Raw genomic sequence first — 23,103 nt, 5'->3', positions numbered from 1 at the left:
GCTATAAGCCACCTCCAGCCTCAAAGGTGTGATGCCTCTAAATACTAGTTGCAAGGGAGTAACAGCAGGAGAGAGGGCATGCCCTCAACTCCTGCCTGTAGGCTTCCAGCGGCATCTGGTGGGCCACTGTGTGAAACAGGATGCTGGACTAGAGGCCTGATCCACTAGGGCTGTTCTTATGTTATTAAAAACACTGGATTGGAAGACCTGTGGAGGCCTCTTCCCATATCAAGATTTTGGTATTACCTGTATTCCACTGTATAGACAGAGGTGTGATCTTTCTTTACTGCCATACTAAATACCATCTTATCACGTGGTTTCATACTGATGTCTGCATATTCTTCTTACATATTCATTTTTTAACACTCAGATCTTCTGACCTACTATTGTTAAAAGTCCAAGTAAAGATTTCACTGCCAATTTCTGGCTGGCTGTGGAATGAGCAGCATTAGAATATTGTCTTCCATTATGCATAAGATATAAAAGATTACATCTGTGCATTTATAATGACGCTCTTTGATTGTCAAAAATGTGATTGGATTTTGTTCCAACCATTTTTTAAATCTGGGAAATAATGAAAAAGGTATTATTTCCTTTTATTATTTTCCTTATATATCTATGCAAATTATGTTAAAATATATTCTGCATTAAATGATGTTTTAATACCAGCCTTCTGTTCCTATTCCCACTGCTCTGAGGAAATAGCAAACAAAAGAAATGGAGAGTATGTGACCATGCATCCGAACAAGAACTCTTGCCGCATAGTATTTTACAAGTGTACAGGTAGTTCTCTCTTGCAGTACTCGTTTCTGTGCTTTCCCCATTCATACCCAATTCCTCCTGAAATTGGAGACTTCAGTTTGTTTCCCTCTAAAATTATGTTCAATTTGCCAGTGTAACTTCATGCACCTGCAGTCCTGTGCAGAGATCTTCCCCAGCTCTGCTACGCAAGATCCTTTTAGCTGGAGGCACTAGGGATCCAATCTAGAATATTGTGCATGCAAACATCGTGCTTGATCATCAATTGGGCTACAGCCCATGAATTCGTAGTCACATTATGCTAATGTTCCCAAAAAGAAGGGAAACCCTGAGTTGGGTCTCACGATCAGTGAGATTCGGTTTGGGAAGAGAAGCCCTGGGCAGACAGATCGGCCATCCACACGATTGCTGGCTTGGGAGGCAGCTTTTTGCCTCCCCTCCAGGGGTCTACTCGTGAGTAGCCATGGCGTGGAGCCACACCGCGGCTACTCACCATCAGAAAAACCGGGTTTGCGGAGCGCTTGCTCCGCAAACCCAGTTTAAGGGGAGGGGTACTTAGGCCGGTTAACCACCAGGAGGCAACCGGGCTCGACCCTTCATAGGGTGAATAGGTATAGCCCAGGTGTTTATGGCTTGTATGGTGTTCCTGCCATTGAGTTTGGACTTGAGGATTTTTCTAACTCTCCTGATGTATTCACTTCCCATTTTTCTTTTAACTTCAGTGTGTGCGATGTTATCAGCCTGGAGAATGCCCAAGTATCTGTAATGTTCTTTCTCTTCCAGGTTCTTGATGTTGCTTCCATTGGGCAGTTCTATTCCTTCTGTTGTTCTTATTTTCTCTCTGTTCATTATTAATGCAGCACACTTGTCTAGTCCAAACTCCATTGCTATATCGCTACTGAATATATGGACTGATGATGATGATGATGATGATGATGATGATGATGATTAACCCTATGAAAATGTATTGCATTCTAAAAAACATGCTCATTGTTTGTTTGTTACATTGGTGCTGCCTTGCTTCCCGTTGACTAACCTCTGAGGCAGCCGATGACAATAAGAGAAAATTAAAACAGCATAGTATTATTATCATTGCAAATATTTATATCCTGCTTATCAACAAAAAAGGTCTCAAAGAGTTTTACAGAAGTAAATAAATAAGATGTTTCCTGTCCTCCAAGGGCACACAGCCTACAAAGAATCTACAAAGAAACATAAAGTAGACACATAGGAAGCTGCCATATACTGAGTCAGACCATAGGTCTTTCTAGCTCAGTATTGTCTTCCCAGACTGGCAGCGGCTTCTCCAAGGTTGCAGGCAGGAATCTCTCTCAGCCCTCTCTTGGAGATGCTGCCAGGGAGGGAACTTGGAACCTTCTGCTCTTCCCAGAGCGGCGACTCCATCCCCTGAGGGGGAATCTCTCCCAGTCAGGGGCATAACTACGGTAGGGCAGGCAGGGCACGTGCCCTGGGTGCCACTTGGTGGAGGGCGCCAAAAAGTGCCGTGACCCCGCCCCGCCCGGCCCCACAAAATCTAACTTAAAAATTTTGAGTGTTAAAAACTTGCAGAGTGCTAGCAGTCGTGCCGGCGTGGCTCCAGGCGCCCATCCCCCCACAGAGTGCTCACTGCTCGGCTCTGGCTGGGCGCAACTGCCCCATGTACAGACACCAAAATCAATCTTCTTCAGGGCGGTGCAGTGCCCCCCCCCCCAGTGAGTGCTCAGCTCGGGCAGCTGGACATGCCCTGTGGCGCCACAGACCTCCTCATGGTACTCCTCCCTGCCCTCCAACTCGCGCATGCGCGAGTCGACCTGCTCTCAACGTGCATTTGAGGCGACGAGAGAGAGCGTTTGTGTTGCTTGCTGCTTGGCTGTGGCTCCCGCAAGGAAGGAAGAAGAAGACGGGCCCAAAGAAACCAGCAACAACACTCATCAAGGAGCTTTGCAAATAAAGAAGTGTACGCGGGAGACAAGGTGTGTGTGTGGTTTTTACTTTATTTTTTAATTATAATTAAATTATTTTCATTTCAAATTATACCGGTCCCGGGCGGTGTGGTGGGGGGCGGCAGCGGGTGGGGGGCGGCAGCAGGTGGGGGGCGGCCTCCTACCCGAGTTGAAAGAGGCAGCAGCGACAGCGGCATGGCCCACGCCTGGCCTGGGCAGCAAGCAGAGAGCGGCCTCCCCCTGCCCCTCTCCCCCCGCCTTGTAGCAGGTTTTTGGGCGGCGGTGGCACCATACGCCACCGTCTCAATCCTCCTCGTCGTGTTGGGCAGCGGAGCGGAGCAGGCAGAGAGTGGCCGGCTTCCCCCTTCCCTCCTCCCATCCAGGCGGCTGCCCTTTCCCCTGGCCCTGGCTGGGCCTCGTGGTGGTGCCACACGGCTTGCAAAATCTCGCCGCCGCCGGTGCTACTGCACACCACCACCGGACCCAGAGTTGTGTGCCCAAGGATGGCTTGGGGCCGGGGGGGATGAGCACGAAGGCCGTAGCCCCCCTATCCTATTCAGCCACGGCGGAGGGTGGCGGCGGATAGCCAGAGAGCAGAGAGACGTTGCTCTGCTCTGGCTATCTGCCGCCGCCCGCCGCCGTGGCTGAATAGGATAGGGGGGCTACGGCCTTCGTGATCACCTCCCCCCCCCGTCCCCAAGCCCTCCTTGGGCACACGACTTTGTCCAGGACCGGCGGCGTGCAGTAGCACCGGCGGCGGCAAGATTCTGCAAGTTGAAGGAGATATGGGCTACTACCTTGCTGCTCCCCAGCCATCCCCTCGCCTCGGCACAGCACGGCACTGTTTTTATTCTCATTTAAAGAAAATAAAAGTCTTTTTTCTCTAAAGAAATAATGGTTAGTTCCTCCTGCTGCAACTGTGTTTCATGGCAAACATGTATGTCAGATTTTTTTGGGGGGGGGGGCAATTTCAGTGCTTGCCCTAGGCGCCGTTTCCCCTAGTTACGCCTCTGCTTCCAGTGCTGTTCACACTTCTAGTCTCCCATTCATATGCAACCAGGGTGGACCCTGCTTAGCTAAGGGGACAAGTCATGCTTGCTACCACCAGACCAGCTTTCTTACTTTACAAAGCGTGTGGGAGGGAAGAGCCCAGGTTTCAAGCCCAGTGCCATATGGGGAAAACTGAGGCTAATATATTACTGGTCATGTTTGAAGATGTTTATGCAAACTTCTTCCGCTGCATCTATATGACGTGTTCAACTCTTGTACGATTATCTGCAGAGTTTGGACAGAACGAATACGATGCTGAACAGGTGGCTGTTGGTCCTGGCCCCTGCTCTAGAAGCAAGCAGTGCAGCAGGGGCGGTGTGGGCGGGGCGGGGGGGGAGAGAAGTGGGTCTACACAAGCATCAGAATGAGGTGGTGAAGGTAGAGCTCCAGGCTGCAGGTGGGGAGGGGGCATCACATTTTGGAGTGCTCCCTTCTTTGAAAAGCTAAAGCTCTCTGCAAGAAGAAAACAAACCTGGCAGGGAGAAAAGGTGTAGCTCAGTCCACTTCCTGCTTGTTAAATTTTCTTCTTGCAGGATGGTTTTGAAGGGAGTGTTCCAAAATGTAATCCCTGGTCTGCAGCCTGCCTTAGGGGGCAGGAGAGAACTGTACAGAAAACTCTAGAATTTGTCACTTGGGAAGCAGAGAGAGAGAGAGAGAGAGAGAGAGAGAGAGAGATGCATTCCTTAAATATGTGGAGCACTGTCAAGAACAACAAATCCCGGAATTCCTTAATTCCTGCTGGCAGTTCCTATGTATGGGTGGAAAGAGCCAACAGCATCTGGTAGCAGGAGGGAGAAGCACCATCATCCTCATCATCATGTTGTCGTCATCATCAGGGACACTGAAATCCTTCCAGTGACAGCAGGCCTCAGAACATAGGAGCCAATGAGTCCAGCCTCTGGATTCCACTGTCAGTCTGTGTAGACAATACTGAGCTAGATGGACCAGTGGTCTGACTCAGTATATGGCAGCTGCCTATGTTCCTATGTTCCTAAAGTATACTACACACACACACACACACACACACACACACATGCACAAATCTCTCACCCATAATAGAGGCTAGTGTTCTGTCAACAATGAGAGGGGAGCTGTTCTTGCAGTGGCAAGCATGAATTGCCCCCTTTGCTAAGCAAGGTCCACCCTGGTTTGCATTTGAATGTGTCAACAATACTGAGCTAGATAGACCAGGGGTCTGACTCAGTAGAAAGCAGCTTCCAATGTTCCTATCTTGCCAGTGCTGAGGAAACTATATTATGATGTGATTTTGTATACACTAAGCCAGGGATTCTCAACATTGGGCCCCCAGATGTTATTGGACTTCAACTCCCATAATCCCCAACCAAAGGCCACTGGGGCTGGGGATTATGGGAGTAGAAGTCCAAGAACATCTGGGGACCCAACGTTGAGAATCCCTGCACTAAGCAATTGCTTTTTTCATCTTTTTAACCCACTTAAAATACCGCAGTGAGAATTTAGATGCTACATTCTCCTGGGATTAATTTTTCAGAAGAAATAAGCAAGATATATTTTTATTCCTGAACTGGAGACACAAAAACAAACCAGGTTCAGTCTACAGGGAATCGGCATCTATCACAAGGGTGGTGTAGCTTGTTCATAAAAAGATCTGTTGTGCCTTTGGTCACTGCAGTGCTAGAGGCTTTCTGGTCTCTCCAAGGTCCACTCAAGGAAGGCTGAAGAATCTCAGACTGTTTGGCACAGGGTGAAACTCAGTGCCTTCAAAAATAATTTTGCCATTAAGTTCAGTGTAAGGCAGGTTGTTCACATGCAATTTCATAGTGAGTTGAAATCAAGGTTCAAAGGCAGGGAGAAGCCATCCCAGCCATGCTGGGAGCTCAACACTCTACAAATTTTACTTCAAAATGGGGCACATGGCCCTTTACTATCATTGCCATGCCCCCTGCATCTGACGATGCCAGGAGCGGCCCCTTGGACATGGCGACCCTGGTTCTTTGAACCCATTCGCACAATGCACGCTATGCCCCTGGAAAGAAGTCACCCTCTGCCCAGGCCTTGAAAAACCTCCCCATATTACAATCCTTTATCATTAGAAATGTGCTTTAACTTGTTCAAGTTATCCAGAGCTGATGTTTCTCAGACACCTTTCTGCTGTTCCAGAGGAAAATTATATACTTACTGTTGGAATCAGGGTCAGGGAGCCAGCATCCAATGCTTATTCTCAAAACATATCTAGGGGGGCAGTCATAGGCTCTTGGGATTTTTCGAGCAAAAACAATGCTGCTTGAGCAGCATGGGCAAAGTTATGGGGGCCTGGTGGGTGGCTGAGCTGGATGGCTGCAATGTGGTAGCCAAGAGCTTTCCTGGACATCAAACTTTACTGTGGGTTTATTGTGAGGCTTTACTGTGAGTTCAAAGTTGCCCAAAAATCCCAACAAAAAAGTGGATTTTTTTTTAACCCTGGACATAAATCGAGCTAAGCTCCAATATGCATGGAAAAACCCGAATCGTGTATGGAGTGCTCTCTGATATATCACATGGACTTCGGGGTAAGTCTGGCCAATATGTGAACGCACACCCACCCTCCCTAAATAAAGTGACTGTCTGGGAAAGCCCCAAGAACGTGACAAGCATGACTTGTCCCCATAGCTAAGCAGGGTCTGCTCTGGTTGCATCTTAATGGGAGACTTAATGTGTAAGCAGTGCACTGCAAGATATTCCCCTCAGGGGATGAAGCCGCTCTGGGAAGAGCAGAAGAGCAGAAGGTTTCAAGTTCCCTCCCTGGCTTATCCAAGATAGGGCTGAGAGAGATTCCTGCCTGCAACCTCGGAGAAGCCGGCTGCCAGTCTGTGAAGACAATACTGAGCTAGATAGACCTATGGTCTGACTCAGTATATGGCAGTTTCCTATGTTCCTACTACTTTTTAAGGAGAGGAGAGCTGGTCTTGTGGTAGCAAGCATGACTTGTCCCCATAGCTAAGCAGGGTCTGCTCTGGTTGCATCTGAATGGGAGACTTGATGTGTGAGCACTGCAAGATAGTCCCCTCAGGGGATGAAGCCGCTCTGGGAAGAGCAGAAGGTTTCAAGTTCCCTCTCTGGCTTCTCCAAGATAGGGCTGATGAGAGAGATTCCTGCCTGCAACCTTGGAGAAGCCGCTGCCAGTCTGTGAAGACAATACTGAGCTAGATAGACCAATGGTCTGACTCAGTATATGGCAGCTTCCTATGTGTCTACTTTATGTTTCTTTGCAGATTCTGACTCCTATGTTCCTAACTGTGAACCAGAAAGCCCCTTAAATCTCACCCCTAGCATGATCTCCAAGAGGCCCAAAGCAAGTTCACCTCTCTCAGGCACCATCCCATATAAGCAACGTGGGGAGAACCCCACTGACTTACCTTCCCGGGCTGCTGGAAATTATTTGTATGAAGTTGTGAATACTCCAATTGGTATAGCTCAGCTGGGTTTGGCCTTACCCCTACAGATTTCTTACTGAAAGAACTTGTGTCCTTTCACAATGAGGACGGACTTGCTTCTCCCCAGATTGTGCTTCAAGAAGGAAGATCTTATGACCTGTAGAAATGGCAAAACCATACATATTTGTCATTGACATATGCAGCAGCTGCAAGAAATATAACTCTAACAAAAGCATCAGAACTTGCACACACCTGCAAGAGGTATGCAGATACCCAAGATGCCCCCTTCCTTGAGCAGTTCCCCTTCCAAAAAAACAAAAGAAAGAGAAATTTAAAAAATTAAGAGCCCGAGGAAGCACTTGTGAGTGGACAGAAGCCCTCATAAATTATAATGCTAATTGGCAAACCAATCCAAATCTAGTCAAGTCAAATTAGTGTGGGACATCTTTGCTATTTGAACAGGAATGCATGAAGCTGCCTTCTACAGAGTCAGACCCTTGGTTCATGTAGCCCAGTACTGCCTGCTGTGATTGGCAGTAGCTCTTCTCAGACAGGGAGAGGTCTTTCCTACCAGTTACCTGAGATCCTCTGGCCTGGAAATGACAGGTTATCTATTTACCATACTGAGTGCCTATATTGTTGAGAGATGGCCCAAATTAAATTATTAAATGCAATAATTGTCATGCACCCAGTAGTTCTGAAGGAACTCAACTGTGAAATTGCTGCTCTCCTAGCACAAATATGTAACTTGTCCCTACAATCAGGCTCCATACTAGAGGACTGGAAAGTAGCTAATGTAATTCCCATTTTCAAAAGGGAATCCAAGGGGGATCTGGGAAACTACAGGCCAGTAAACGTTACTTCTGTGCCTGGTAAACTGATGGAAAACATTCTTGTGAACAAAATTGAAAGAAGAAGGAGAAAGCGAAACTAGCTCTCTGCTGCCCCCACCCTGTTTCAGGGCAACCAGCAGCACTCGCACAAGCAATAAAATCATGGAAAACTCAATAGCAGTGTATATTTCATGTCTAATGAAAGAGCACTCACAGAGGCGTAACTAGGCAAAATAGTGCCTAGGGCAAGCACTGAAATTGCGCCCCTGTCCAAACAGGAATGATGGGACTTGTAGTCAACAATATTTGGAAATCCTTGTTAAAAGGAACACTGTACCATCTAGACATGGTTGTTGATCAAAACCTGAAAACATGAGCCATCTCTGTAAAAGACTCAGAACAACAGTCAGGAGTTATGCGAGGATTCCAAGTGTCATTTTCTCTGTCTCATCTCATTCTTTTTTAAAAAAACATGACTTTGTCCTAGAGGATCACCTGCCCAAATAGCCACTAGCAAAACAGGAGGAGAAGAAGGTGGTGGTAGCAGCTAGCGGGGGGGGGGCGGGATGATTCCTGCCAGCCTTTGTCTTATGATGACTGTTGGCTCATGATGGGGTCTATGTGCATTCACCACACCAGTGCTTACTTTGACATCAAGAAGGAGGAGGGTACATTAGTTTGCCACACTAAACAGAGGCATTTGCAACAGGAGCAGACAGCCAAGTTCTGCCAGGGCCAGGGGCGTAGCAAGGTTGGAGTGGGCCCAGAGACAAGATTTTAAAATGGCCCCCGTGTGTGTGTGTGTGTGTGTGTGTGTGTGCATCTTCTATGTCCCACAACAGAACATCATCCTAAATTATTTTTTAAAAGGTTTTGTAACTTGTGGACGATGCAAGTCATTTAATGGTACTAGAGAAAGACATGCTGTTCTGGTAGCTCCAGGTCTCAACACTCACATCAATTTCGGAGGATGAATCCAACTGAAGGAAGCCCAGGCAGGTGCGTGGCTGGGGAAGTCAGTCATGTGACTTGCCTCTGGGGGGGGGCCCAAGGCAGTGGGCCCCCAGATAACTGTCTCCCCTTGCCCTATTATAGTTATGCCCCTGGCCAGGGCCAAAACCAGCCGCTGCCAGACTAAGAAATCATTGTAATTTGCCCCTTCCTGTCACAAGCAGTGTGCTGTTCTTTTATTATTGACTCTAACTCTCAGATATCCCAGTCATGGATGGAAAATTCAGGGTCCATTTACAAGAGACACATTTTCTACATGGAAGTTTCTTCTGTGCAGGTGTTGTGCAGAAACCCATGTGTAGTGACCGCCAGGGACATAGCAAGGTTGGAATGGGCCAAGATGAGATTTTTAAATGGGCCCCCAGCCCCTCAAAGTCCAGGGCCTTCACACAACCCAGGCCCCCAAGGATTTACGTCTGATATTTCAAAATAAGTATGCTGCCTGGAAATACATTTCACTAAATACACACACACACACACACACTTCACAGTATATACATTGAGTACTATATATTTGTGCTACTTTTAATGCCTAGAACACAGTGTAGCAACGCTAATTATTAAAATGGCCCCCTTGTGGAATGAGGGGAAAATGCCTTTTCTGAAAGCTGCTTTGTAATTACTTTGTTCTCATGGAATGGGAAAGTGTCTTTGCAAAAGTGTGAGACAGAACTCAGGTTTGCACTGGTCAAGAAATGGTTAATAGAGTCTGCAAGTTGCCTTGCCAAATTGCGAGCTGTAAAGCCATAAATTTGCTGACAAGCTAGAGGGGGAAGAGCCCCCCCCCTCTCCTTGTATCTCTTGAAAAAGCAAAGGCCTGTAAAATAACACTTCAAGGCCATCCGAGGAAGACAGTTTCGCTTATCAATAGGCAGTAGAAATGTTTCTTTGTACCAAAGAGGAATGCTTGTCTAACTCGCAATGATTATAATATTTGTAATATGACGGACAATGATGCACGGCTCCTCATTAACATGGCGTCGTGTGATAGGTTGAAGTGGGCTAACCTTAAGGTATGAGGAAGTGCCTTTGTTAGTTATCTCTAGCTTCCTTCCGTGAAATCGAAACTGCACGTAGCTTGGGGCAGAGGCCCAGCCTCAAAGCATGCATATGCAAGAATGCATACGATGTGTAATAATGTGATCGGTCCCCAGGGCTGAATGTTGACGCCCAGCTATGTAGTTATCCCAAAGTATAAAAACTTGTGACCCAGGCAGCTGCGCGCGATTCTCAGGTTTACCGTGAGGTACTGGGAAAAGCCACCAGCGCTGGGTTAAAATAAACGGTGATTATTGCTTCCTTCAATCATCCTTGTTTGTTTTGCTTTGTGGTAACTGGGCCTCCCAGGTAACACCCTCGCTGCAGATTAGCAAAGGAGACTTTCAACCATGCAGGGTGAGCCTATGTTTGTTTTCTCAGAATTTTGAACCAATTCAGTCAAGTTTGATTGCAGGAGGTTTTTCACAGGAGGCTTTTAAAGCCCTTTAACACACATCTCCTCTGGAATGGAGGTGCTGCATTCACATGTTGGCCAGATTGACCCTGAAGTCCCTGCAAGTTATTGGAGAGCAGTTCACACACAAGAAAAATAAAATAAAATAAAAGCACCACACATGCTTCACAGTTCTCACTCAGACCTTCTGGGTTGCAAAACAACTTGAACATAAGTGCATTTATAAATGAATGAATGAATGAATGAATGAATGAATATTTGTTCCAGAAGTTTTTGCAATTTTCTGACATGAAACAAGCCACTTATAGGCCTTTTTAGATAGTTTTTGTTTTTAAAGCCAGCACATTTTCCAGTCTGTTTTAAATTAAATATTCAGAGACTTCTCAGTCTCGCCCCACCCCCCATATCAAAGCCCCATGGCAAGCAGATCCCTATATAGGGGGGTAACCACAAAAAGGAATACACAGCCTACCTGCAAAAGCTGTGCTGGATGCTCTGCTCTGCTGCAGGGAGCTGTGCCAGCCGCCTTCCTGGCTTGCTGGAGCCTACTCGAGTTCAGGCTTCAGGGAGGCCTACTCGGAGGAGGCCTCTCTGGAAGCCCCACTGCCCACCCGCCGATCAGCTGAGAGGCGCCAGGGAGAGAAGAAGAGCTGCTCTGCAGTTTTCAGGCTGCTTCGATCCCAGGCCGGAGCTGGAGGCAAGTGGCTGAGGGGCCCTGGGGCTGGGCAGGCGGGCAATGGGGTGGGGGTGGCAGGAACTGGCGTGGCGCCCCCCCCAGTGGCACCTAGGGCATGTGCCCTGCCTGCCCCCCCTAGTTCTGCCTATGAGCACTCACTATATGCTCAGAGTACTGCGAAAAAAACAGTACAGAGAAAAACAGAGAAAAGCGCAGTGCTGTATGGAGGTCAGCACAATGGGAAATGGCTCTCGCATGGAAAGGAGTTATGCGAGGATTCCGAGTGTCATTTTCTCTGTCTCATCTCATTCTTTTTTAAAAAACATGACTTTGTCCTAGAGGATCACCTGCCCACATGCATGCTTAGGCATCATTTATTATATCAACGCCTCAACTTTGTTTGGAATTGCCATCTACGTTGAAGCAATTATTACTTCACATATGGACTTATATACATTTGCAGTTTGTTCATGTGTTTGTTTATGTGTATATTCACTCTTTGCTACAATCGTTTATTTACTACTAGAGTCCAAATATTTGGGTATGTGAATGCGTTGAATTGTTGTCAGACCATTGATACTTGTTCCAATTTACTGGATTATTGATTAATATGGTTTCATTCTAATATAGCATCTTGAACTTGTTTCACAGATATTATTGCCTTTTTTCCTCCATATGAATTTCTGGTCATTTTCCCAGTATTAATAGAGGTTCTGCTACCTATAGTCATTTTCTGGTCCCTGAACATTACCTTTGCACGGTGTTTTCTCACCCTATTTCCCCATGTAACCAGGGCAGGCAGGGCACGTGCCCTAGGCGCAGCTGAAGGGGGGGTGCAAAGTGCCTGCCATGTCCCGCCCTCACCCTCACCACCACAAAAAATGTTTGCATTTTTTAAAAATACAATAAAATTTGAGTCTGGGTGGTGAACCCCAAAAGACAATATGCTTGAACATGCCCCCTCCCCACCACTCCCCTCCAGTGCACGTTAAGAAACTACAATGCTAGTGTGTATGTGCGCTCTCTCTCTCTCTCTTTCTCTCTCTCAGATTTCCTTCCAACTATGCTTGAGTTGCTGTGTGTTTGTGTTTTCCTCCTCTTACCCCACATGCTTGAATTGCTCTCTGTGTGTGAGATTTCTCTGTGTGTGTCTCTGAAGAGAGAGAGAGAGAGAGAGAGAGAGAAACCACACACACAGAAAAATCTCACACAGAGAGAGCAATTCAAGCATGTAGGGTAAGAGGAGGAACACACACACACACAGACACATAGAGCAACAAGCATAGGGGGAAGGAAATCTGAGAGAGAGGGGGAATGTTCATGTATAATTCTAGGGTTTTGAGGAGTGGGAAGGTAGCAGTTCTCTCTCTTTGTTACTGTAGATTCAGAATTGCTTTCTTGTTCCAGCATTATCACGATGGCTGAAATTATCGTGGAGTGCATGAGAGAATGCCAATATTTATTTCTATCTATCTATCTATCTATTTATTTATTTATTAAATTTGTGTACTTATCCAAACTTACATCTCTGGGCGGGTTTCAGCAACATAAAACAGAGTAAAAATGAAAACCTTAAAATAGGCAAAGGATTACTCTCAGTTATTTCATATAGTCTGTTTGAAAAGTAGTTATTACTCCCACTTAGACTTAGTGCTTCTGTGTGCACGCTTCACCGTGCATCCCCCCTGCCAAATCCAAATCAAACTGTTTCTAACCCTTTCTCTTGAAATTGAATTACATTAAATTAAATCTTTTTAAAGATTGAGAAACGTGTGTAGAGCGTAGATAGTCTAGACCAGGGGTCCTCAAACTTTGTTTCCCAGATGTTGTTGAACTACAACTCCCATTATCTCCAGACACAATGGCAAAAGACAGCGGATGATGGGAGTTGTAGTGCAATAGCAGATTCAGGGGTGGGAAACCGCTTCTGCAGAGCTTCAGAAGCAGTGGGAAACTCCCTCCACTCTTTTTAGTTCATTTGTACTGGCAAGGATTTTCAACTTGATTTTCTCTGGATTTTTTCACCTATGCAAGTGTATATTTGAGGTTTCTATGGGGAAATGCATTATTGTTCAGAAATGAAAGCTAGTTTTAAATGTTTTGGCAGTGTGAGCTAATATTATGGTAAAAGACAAGTTTTCTGAAAGATGTGTGTCAGATGTTTGGACGGGGTGTGTGTGTGGGGGGGGGCACAATTTCAGTGCTTGCCCTAGGTGCCATTTCCCCTAGCTACACCCCTGAGCAAAGCTCCTCGGGCTCTCTCTTCCTTTCTTCTCCCACGAGGCAGAAAAGCAGAATGGTGGCTTAAGTACATTTGAAAATCCCTCCTTCAAACTCCTCACACCCGTGTCCCTTCTTTGACCCTTCCCCTGCAGGGTAACTCACCCCTGGCAACACAATATTTGAATGGAAACAAGCCAATCTGGAACCAGGAGGGAACCACCAGCCAATCATTGCAAACTGTAAATCACCAATCTGAAGCTTGGGAGGGCGGCATTTCCCAAAAAAATGTCTTGACACAAAATGGAGACAGCAAGAGAGATCCCCACAAAATGGAGGTCTGAATCTATGAATTTTTCAGTCCAAAATCTGGGCGATTTGTTTTGAACCCGAATCTGGCCAGCTTGCACAGGGGCGATTTGTTTTGTCCACAAATTGCCCCAAACAGGTAGATTTGGGTACAAATAGTTTTGTACCCAAATTGATCTGCCATCCCTGCTTTCCATTGTGTCTGCCATAGGTCAGTAGTGCTGGAAAGACTACAATTCCTAGTATCCCCTGCAACTGGCATTCTGTGATGACTCCATACCATGCATTGAGGTGGGAAGGAGGGAAACATTCCCTTTTTCTCCTGCTGCCCTTCCAGGAGCCATGAGAAAAGTTAGTGAGAGCTGGAAGGGGCTATTGAGAAGGGGTGGGAGTATTAGGGATTTCCAGGGGTTTGGGGAGACATTAGGTCAAACCCTTTTGCATTTACAGCGACATCACTGGGGATGCAACAGGATTTGAAGAATCTTAGAATTTGAAGCAAAACATGCTATTTTTCCAACCTGAGGTGCAATTGTGGCTAAAAAAAAGTCTTTCCAACTTTATTTTAGAACCTGATGGGATGGAGTTCTCCCATCCCCAATTTTCAGTCAATTTCGTTTTCCAATGCTTTTCAGGGCATCCCCATAAAACGCGTGTTATGGTATTCTAGATGACAATGCCAGAGGGTATTCACCGCCAAAATGTTGGCTGTGCTTCTCCAAGTTAAACTGGAAGGCAGGTGGCGCATATAGTGGGGCAGAATTAATCCATGGAACACTCACAAATTGGAATGGGAGACATCTGTCATTCACAGCAGAAGCTGGTTTGTCAGCCAGTCACACTTGGCCAGTACAGAGAGACATTGGCACCAGCTAAGGGAGGTTTCTCATGGAGGCGCTTCACATGACACATGTGAAGTGCCTGACGGGGTTCTGCAGGGAGAGCGGGCTTAGCCTGCTCTTCCCACAGACGAGTAGCTGCCGGCTCCGTCACAGACTTGGCTGCCAGCCGGTTGGGGTTCATCACAGACATGAAGCCAGTGCGGGGATCGGGAGCCTTGCAGCCCCCGGAAGTTCCAGGATGCCCTGCGTGCAAGCGTGTGGGGCATCCTGGAAAGACCTCCAAGCCTGGGAGGCGACACACAAGCACAAAAACAAAGTTAACGGAGCCATCGCTCCATTAACCTCATTTAAGGGGAGGAGGACTTATTGTGGCTAGTTGCCGGGAGCGTGCAGCTCCTGTTGCAGCACAGGATTGCTCCAAAGTGGGCTGGGCTCCCTTAGCCCACTTTTGAGCGACCGTGGGAATAGCCTCATGGTGTGCTTTAGTATGCACTTTAAGAAGAGCTCCTCTTCCTTCTTCTTCATGAGCCCCACCACCTTTTAAGATCATTGAGGGGGGTCTAGCTGCAGTTACCACCGGCTCATTTGGTGGCAACCCCAAAAGGGGTTTTATAGCTCCTTCCCCCATAGACACAAAGAAATCTTATGTAGATTTAACTAAAGGTCTGTTTGGAAACAACTCCATTTTCTTTTTCTCCTTTTGCTCCCTTTTCTTTCTGACTCCACCCCACGCACTCTCTTCAGGATCCCCACTGAGACAAAACTCCAAGCAACAGAACACAAAAGATTACTTGATAGAATACAACACTGGGCCTTCTCTAGGGTTGTCCCAAAGTTCTGGAACACGATTCCTAAAGGAAATCAGAACCAACCCATCTCTGGCTGGTTTTGTGCCTTTTGAAAATGCACCTATTTTATCAGGCTTTAGTTCATAATGTTTTAAGGTTTTATTGATAGTTTTAATAATTGTTTTCTATGATTTTAGGTTTTAATTGTTGTTGGATTTTAACTGTAAACAGCCCAGAAATTTTATATGGGGTGGTTTATAAATTAGGCTTGTGCATTTCGATTTGGGTACAAAACATTTTGTGCCTGAAAATGACAATTTCTGAGGTTTTATAACCAAAACAAAATCAAGAATTAAAAAACAGAGATTTTTGTTTCCAAATCAAAATGACAGAATGCTTTGTTCTTAGGGAAAGCATTGCAATTCAAATTGACTTCTCTGACTCTCTCCACTCCAGCTGAGGCACAGAGTGATTAGTAGAAGATAAGATATGCAAAAACTGTTGAGCAGGAATAGTTTAGTTAAGTGTTGTATTCAGTGTGATTGAAATGCAAACTGACCTTGCAAAAGGATTTGGAAGGCAGCATTTTGAGACAGAAATACCCAAATATCTTTGGGAGCTCAATGCAATTCCAAAGCTCTTGCTAAAAGCCATGGTATAAATTGTGTGTAGAAGCTTTTCGAGAAGCTGGTTAGGAAAGTTCTGAAATTACACAGGTTTTTCTTTCCAAAGGTTTAGAAAGAATCTCTTGACTTGTTCAGGGCTCTTTTGAAGAGCTATTTTGTTTTTCTTCTGATTTTTATGAGTGATAGTGGTGTCTAAGTTTTGATGCCCAAGTTGAGCAGTCTAATGTAATTTAGGCCACAATGTAATTTGGTGGGACATGATGTCTAAGCCAGGGGTTCACAACTTTTGCCATTGCAGGGACAGGTCATTCACATGGGACTACAGGAGACAAAAGGAGGGGGGTGGGGAACACACCTGTCAATCTATTGACATCCCCAGGAATCTTAGTTGCTTCTCTCTTTCTTGTAACCATGATCCATGGTTTTGCACTTTCTTAAATGCAGTGATGATAAATCTCAACAATTCTGAACAGTAGGCTGATTTGTTTGGGCTACGGCTCACTCCACTTCAGTTAAATGAACATTTGAAGCTGTTCCATAGTACCAAGGCAGTTTTATTTAATTTTTTTACATTTTATATCCCGCTCTTCCTCCAAGGAGCCCAAGGAAACATTCTTAGGTTTCTCCTCACAACAACCCTGTGAAGTAGGTTAGGCTGAGAGAGAAGGGACTGGCCCAGAGTCACTCAGCTAGTATCATGGCTGAATGGGGATTTGAACTTGGGTCTCCCTGGTCCTAGTCCAGCACTCTAACCACTACACCACACTGCTCATTGGTCATTCTCTTCACTCTTTCAACTTGTTTTTGTGGGGCTTCAGGGGCAAAACAGTGGGTTGGGTGGCAGTGCCCCAATGGTGGTGCACCCAGATTACAAATAGGGCAAAGGGCTGATTTCTTAGGAATTTTTGAGGTTTACACATCTTTAAGATTTTTTCCCATAGGGAATAATGGAGGTTTCAGAAACCCCATAACTACACCTGGGGGGCACTGGGATGGCCTGAAGCGAGTGGTGGTGTAGTGCACAGAGGGTGCCAACCAACCCCCTGGATGGCTAACCCATTTGGGTACTGGGTTTGTTGTTTCTGAGATGTTGAGTTTAGATTCTCTGGTAGCAAATGAGCTTTTTAATGAAAAACCATGAATCCACTCTCATATGCTACTAGAGAATCTACTCTCAGAACACTTCTAGAACAACAAGATCCTGTACTTCATGGGTTGGCAACCCATGTGGGTGGTTGGCACTACACCGCCACTTGCTCTGGGCCACCCCAGTGCCCCTCAAGTGGAGTTATGGGACTGCAGAAACCTCCATTATACCCTACAAGGAAAATCTGAAAGACACGTAACTTCATTAATTCTTTAAAAATCAGCCCTTTGCCAAATTCCTCTGAAAAAATTGTGGTAGCTTCCTTGCACCAACTGGGCACTACCACCAACCACACTCCACTCTGGGCCACCACCACGTCGCCCGCGTGAAGCTATACCTTTCCTGAAACCAACATCATACCTTATGGAGAAAATCTGAAAGACGTGCAAACTTCAAAAATTAACCAAAAACCAGCAGTTTGCCCAATTCTTTTGAAATTTTTGTGGTAGCTTCCACTCATTGGGCACTATAACCCCCACCCACTCTTTTGACCACATGACCCATTTTTAAATCTGAATTAATTCAGATTCAGATTCGGATTAATTCGGATACAAAACAAAACTGGGGTGATTCGGAAGGTTTAATTTCAGACAAAATACAAAATGGGGTTGATTCAGATTTGGTACAAATCGAAACAGAAAAAATACAAAACGCACAACCCTAATATAAATACAAGAAGGAAAGAAAGAACTCCCCCACTCCCATATTTTCTTGACCTCCCAAATGCACCATAGTGGGAATTCAGATTCTATGTTCTCCTGAGATTAATTTTTCAAAGAAATAAGCATGATATCTTTGATTCTCTGAACTGGAGATGCACAAACAACCCAGGATCAATCTACAGGGGATTGGTGTCAACCCAAAGGGTGGTGGTGCACCTTGCCCATAAAAGAAGCTCCCATGCTTCAGTCATTGCATTTCTAGAGCCTTCCTGGACTCATCAAGGAAGTCATTGGGAAGGGGGAAGGACCTAGGAGTGTTTGGCAAGGCAAGTGGATTTGTGTTTTATAATGGTGTGGGGGAGGATTGCCAACTGCCAGGATTGCCCCAGAGGCTCTGGGCATCATCAGCAAATGATCTCCAAGTGACTATGGAAAGCAATCCTGGAGATTTCAGTGGCTCAGTATTGTGTCAGTCAGGTTTTCGTGCCATGGGCTATAGGCTATGGCGAGTACAAGGGAAAGTATGAAAGCACAATGTCGAAGAAAACCATTCTTTAAAAAAATTCAGAAAATTATCAGTGTCTGAGCAAGCTTTAAAAAGGACAAGTATCTAAAATCTAGGGACTCTGTCCTTTCTTAAAACTGCATTAGTAACATGGGATACAAAACATTAAAATCAGTTAAATATTAAAAACAGCTTAAAACAAATCAATTAATAATCCAGAAGTTAAAAAGTTAAAAAAACTAAAAGGCCTGGGTAAAAAAATAAGTCTTTAGAGACTTTTTAAAAGCTGCTAGAGATGGGGAGACTCTTATTTCCATGGGAAGTACATTCCAAAGTCTCGGGGCGACAACAGAGAAGGCCCGTCCCTGGGTGGCCACCAGATGACATGAAGGTAGCCACTGATGAGCCTCCCCTGATGTACGCAGTGGACGATGGGAATCATGCAGAAGAAGATGCTCTCTTAAGAACCGTGTGCCTAAGCTGTTTAGGGCTTTATAGGTTATAACCAGCACTTTGTATTTTGCCTGGAAACCTATCGGCAGCCAGTGCAACTCCTGTAATATAGGAGTAATATGGTCTCTTCGAGATGACCCGGAGACCAACCTGGCTGCCGCATTTTGTACTAATTGCAGTTTCCAGACTACATACAAAGGCAGCCCCACATAGAGCGCATTGCAGTAATCAAGTCTGGAGGTTACCAGCAAGTGTACTACTGTTTTGAGATCATGAACCTCAAGAAACGGACGCAGCTGGCGTATCAACTGAAGCTGATAGAAAGCACTTCTGGCCACTGCCTCAACCTGGGGAACCAGGGAAAAGTGTGGATCCAGAAGCACTCCCAGACTGCGTATCTGTTCCTTCTGAGGAAGTGTGACCCCATCTAGAACAGATAGATCAATATTGCTTCCTGAGTGACGACCCCGCACAATAAGTACCTCCGTCTTGTCTGGATTCAGTCTCAGTTTGTTATCCCTCATCCAGCCCATTACTGCTTCCAAGCAGGCATTCAGGGAGGATATGCCTTCTCCTGATAATGTTGACATGGAGAAATAGATTTGGATGTCATCAGCATACTGATAACACTCAGCACCAAATCTCTGGATGATCTCTCCCAACGGTTTCATGTAGATATTAAAAAGCATTGGAGACAGTCTGGAGCCCTGAGGGACCCCATATAAAAGCTCAGATTTTGAAGAGCAGCAGTCTCCAAGTGACACCATCTGGGATCTGCCAGAATGGTAGGAGCGGAACCGCTGCAAAGCTCCTTTTGTGCTTTCTATAAACCTATAAGTATATTCTTTAATAAAGTCCAATATTGTTCAATGTACATTCTCTCGCCTTGCTTCATATCGCTCCATTCCTACGTATAGGCTAGCCCTTGGTCAGAAGAACCCTTAGGACTCGTGTCTTCTGCAAAGACATGTTGAAACATTCCTGGTGTGAAGTATGAGGGCAGACGTGTGGCTCGGCACCTCTATGGATGCTTGTTAAACATGTTAGCAATAGCAATAGCACTTACATTTATATACCGCTCTATAGCCGGAGCTCTCTAAGCGGTTTACAATGATTTAGCATATTGCCCCCAACATTCTGGGTACTCATTTTACCGACCTCGGAAGGATGGAAGGCCGAGTCAACCTTGAGCCCCTTGGTCAGGATCGAACTTGCAACCTTCTGGTTACAGGGCGGCAGTTTTACCACTGCGCCACCCGGGGCTCTTCATAGTTGGCACTATGTAATTGAAATGGGTCCTTTCCTTCCTCTCAGTTCAGAAAGAGTTAAAAGGTTTCTGGCATACAGGAAGAGCTTGGTGGTGGCAGAGAAAGCTATGCACAGGGAAGCAGAGATAAATAGATATTTCTCAGTAATATATTGGTCCACTTAAGTATAAAGTTGTTAACCTCCCTAGTTTTGGGTTCAGACCGCCCCGCCCCCCATCACTAGGAACATAGGAAGCTGCCATATACTGAGTCAGACCCTTGGTCCATCTAGCTCAGTATTGTCTTCACAGACTGGCAGTGGCTTCTCCAAGGTTGCAGGCAGGAATCTCTCTCAGCCCTAACTTAGAGATGCTGCCAGGAGGGAACTTGGAACCTAGATGCTCTTCCCAGAGTGGCTCCATCTCCTAAGGGGAATCTCTTCCGGTGCTCACACTTCTAGTCTCCCTTTCATATGCAACCAGGGCGGACCCTGCTTAGCTAAGGGGACCAGTGCTGCTTGCGACCACAAGACCACTAGCAGTGTCCAAGTGGATGAGCAGGGTGCCCCTTGCCCCTTTGAAAGGTGTGCGACTCCACCAAGGAAACCACCCCAGCAGCACACATAAGAATGTAAAGGAAAAACTATCGCCTTTAAGTATTTCTAAATTTCAATCAAGAATACGGCTCTTAGTAAGGATGATTGCACCATCCATTCCTGGCTTCGGTCTGACCCTCTGACTCCTGACTGTCTGTGTAGCATGACCCCTCGTGTGTTCCTGGCTCTCCGAGTCCCACCTTTGGACTTGTGGCCCCCAACGATGACAGGTCAATGCTTAGTTTCTGGCATCTTTGTCCCGCAAGCTCCTCACAGAACGGTCACCTAGGGGGTCACAACAAGCTGTCTCCCAGGGTTATTTCAGTGGCACAGGTCTCTGCTCTTTACCAAGTTGCCAGCCTTGCTTCCAGGATCTCTTCTCAAACTAGGAAAAGTCCTTTTCTCACGAAATAGTGGACTCAGTTCAGCTCCCCTTTGTGAACCACTGTCTGTGTCTTGCTGTTCCCTCACTGCTCCCATCTCCCCTGCTCTAAAGAGCTGAAACCCAGCAGGATCCTGTTATCACTGCAGAATGAAAACCTTGCCGCACGTTGAGGAGAACATCTAATCTGACTCTAAGTACAGAGAAAAGGAATGAGGTGATGAGTATTCTTCTTCTTCACTGACTGTTTTTGAAGCACAGGGTGGGGAGACATATGTATAAACATTGACAATACATTTTCAGGGTTCTGCTATTTGTTTTGGTACAATCTTCTGAGATTTATCAATGCAACAGACACTTTGAAAATAAGTATTTGTAAGCTGTGACTCAGTCACCCATGATGGATATTACCTTGCCAATGTATTTAATGAGTTTCACAGTGGACTAATAAATGTAGCAGTTATATTTTCCATGGAACTGCTGCATTTGTAAACCTGCTGTCCTTCTAATTCAATGTTTTTCCCCTCTGTTCTCCAGACTTCCTTTTCTAACAAGCCATGTCCAACTGCGACAGCAATAGTTCGACCAAATACTTTTTCCTGGTTGGACTTCCCGCACTTCAAAACTACCCCATTCCTCTCTTTGTTGTGTTTCTCGCATTCTACTTGCTAATAATGTCTGGCAATTTAGCAATCATTGCTATCATTGCCACTGAGCAAAAGCTCCACAAGCCCGTGTACTTCTTCCTAATCAACCTCTCTGTCTTGGACATCCTGTTCACCACCACGACTATTCCTAAAATGCTGGCCATGTTTTCAGTCAATGCAAAAACCATTTCTCCTCCTGCCTGTTTCCTGCAAATGCATTTCTTTCATAGTCTAACTGTGAATGAAGCTTTACCACTGCTTTTGTGACCACCTGTCTGTCGTCCGGGCAGCTTGTTCCAATTCTGACTCTGATTTCCAAACGTTTGTTGGGTTTTCCACTGCAATGACGATCTCCATTGTTCCTCTGCTGCTTGTCATGATTTCTTACGTTCACATCATTCTCTCTGTCTTGAAGATCAGCGCCAAAGAAGGACGCAGCAAGGCCTTTTCCACCTGCTCCTCCCACCTGATTGTGGTTGGGACTTACTACCCCTCCATCACTGTGACCTACATCTCCTACCGAGCAAACACCCCGCTCAATATCCAGATCTTGAGCACTGTGGCTTTTGCCATCTTGACCCCTCTGCTAAACCCACTGATATACACGCTAAGAAACAAAGAAGTCAAAAGCACACTGGGAAGACTGCTCATCTCAGAATCCTCCCAGTTTTGCAAAATAACTGTTTCCTTGAAAAAAAGCGGCTCTGGTGAAAAAGGCACACTTAAGCCTGCACATCACTTTTGCCATGGGACGAAGAATCAAGTCAATCGATAATTTGCATTGCACCTCTCATCCTGAGTCCTGCGCTCCCAGAGATTAGGGGTCTACTCAGGACTAACCTTTGGGTAGCCCTGGACTAAATTCTCCATTACGGAGTTGCTTCCAATTCGTCAGTGCTAAATTGCTCCAGTCAAAGAAAGATGATGCGGTGAATCTGTTTTTAAAAGCAAAAGAGGTACACTCATGAGAAAAGCTGAACTCCCCTCTTCCTGTGGCTTCCCTCCTGCTTCTCCTCTTCCCAGACATGTTCTCTTGGTCTGGCTCACATCTGGAGGAGACCTGAATTTAAAAGCACCCAGAGATACAGGCTGCATGCAGGTAACTTATAAGAGGAGAAAGGTTGTGCATTCCTCACCCCTTTTGCATTTAAAAGTGGACCCTCACCCTCCCTCTCTTTACATAATGGATCAAGTCCTAAGACTGAACACATAAAACTGGCACCATCTTGTGCATCTTGGCTGAAGAGAGAAAAAAGCACCTTTGCAACCAAGCAGGTCTTCAGACAGAAGCAGGGGTGTGGGTTTTGTTTTGTTTTTTATTATTAACTCAAGGGATATCGGGCCTGAATTGGTCTGAGGCTGGGATCTAGCCAAATATGCTTCCCTGGCACACAAATCAATGGGATTTAGTTTCTGCAAGGACAGTTTCTGCAATTAATGTTTGCTAGGTTGTTCCCAAATTGTCCCTATACTCTACAAGACAAGAGTCTGAGGCTCTCCACATGAGTAGTGTGGAGAGCCTTCCTGGGCTCTGCGGGGAGAGTGGGCTTAGCCGCCCACACA

General features: G+C 45.8%; 3 protein-coding genes across 3 annotated transcripts in view; 2 read left to right on the top strand and 1 right to left on the bottom strand.

Annotated features, from left to right (window-relative positions):
- SLCO2B1 (solute carrier organic anion transporter family member 2B1) overlaps nucleotides 1-7,279 on the bottom strand; it is a 141,639-nt gene extending 134,360 nt beyond the window's left edge. Inside the window, exon 1 of the mRNA XM_053306555.1 lies at nucleotides 7,127-7,279. The gene's annotated coding sequence lies outside the window, so the exon portion shown is untranslated. The remainder of the gene's footprint in view (nucleotides 1-7,126) is intronic.
- A 3,642-nt stretch (nucleotides 7,280-10,921) lies between these two features.
- LOC128349733 (disintegrin and metalloproteinase domain-containing protein 9-like) overlaps nucleotides 10,922-23,103 on the top strand; it is a 113,055-nt gene continuing 100,873 nt past the window's right edge. The window contains exon 1 of the mRNA XM_053306559.1: nucleotides 10,922-11,138. The gene's annotated coding sequence lies outside the window, so the exon portion shown is untranslated. The remainder of the gene's footprint in view (nucleotides 11,139-23,103) is intronic.
- LOC128351551 (olfactory receptor 2AT4) lies at nucleotides 21,451-22,315 on the top strand. Its single transcript, XM_053311221.1, is given in 2 exon segments — nucleotides 21,451-21,788; nucleotides 21,790-22,315. Coding segments are annotated over 2 exon segments (864 nt in total).

This window comes from Hemicordylus capensis, chromosome 3, assembly GCF_027244095.1.
Source record: "Hemicordylus capensis ecotype Gifberg chromosome 3, rHemCap1.1.pri, whole genome shotgun sequence".
Taxonomy (NCBI): domain Eukaryota; kingdom Metazoa; phylum Chordata; class Lepidosauria; order Squamata; family Cordylidae; genus Hemicordylus; species Hemicordylus capensis.
This window is presented reverse-complemented; position numbering and strand designations above follow the sequence as displayed.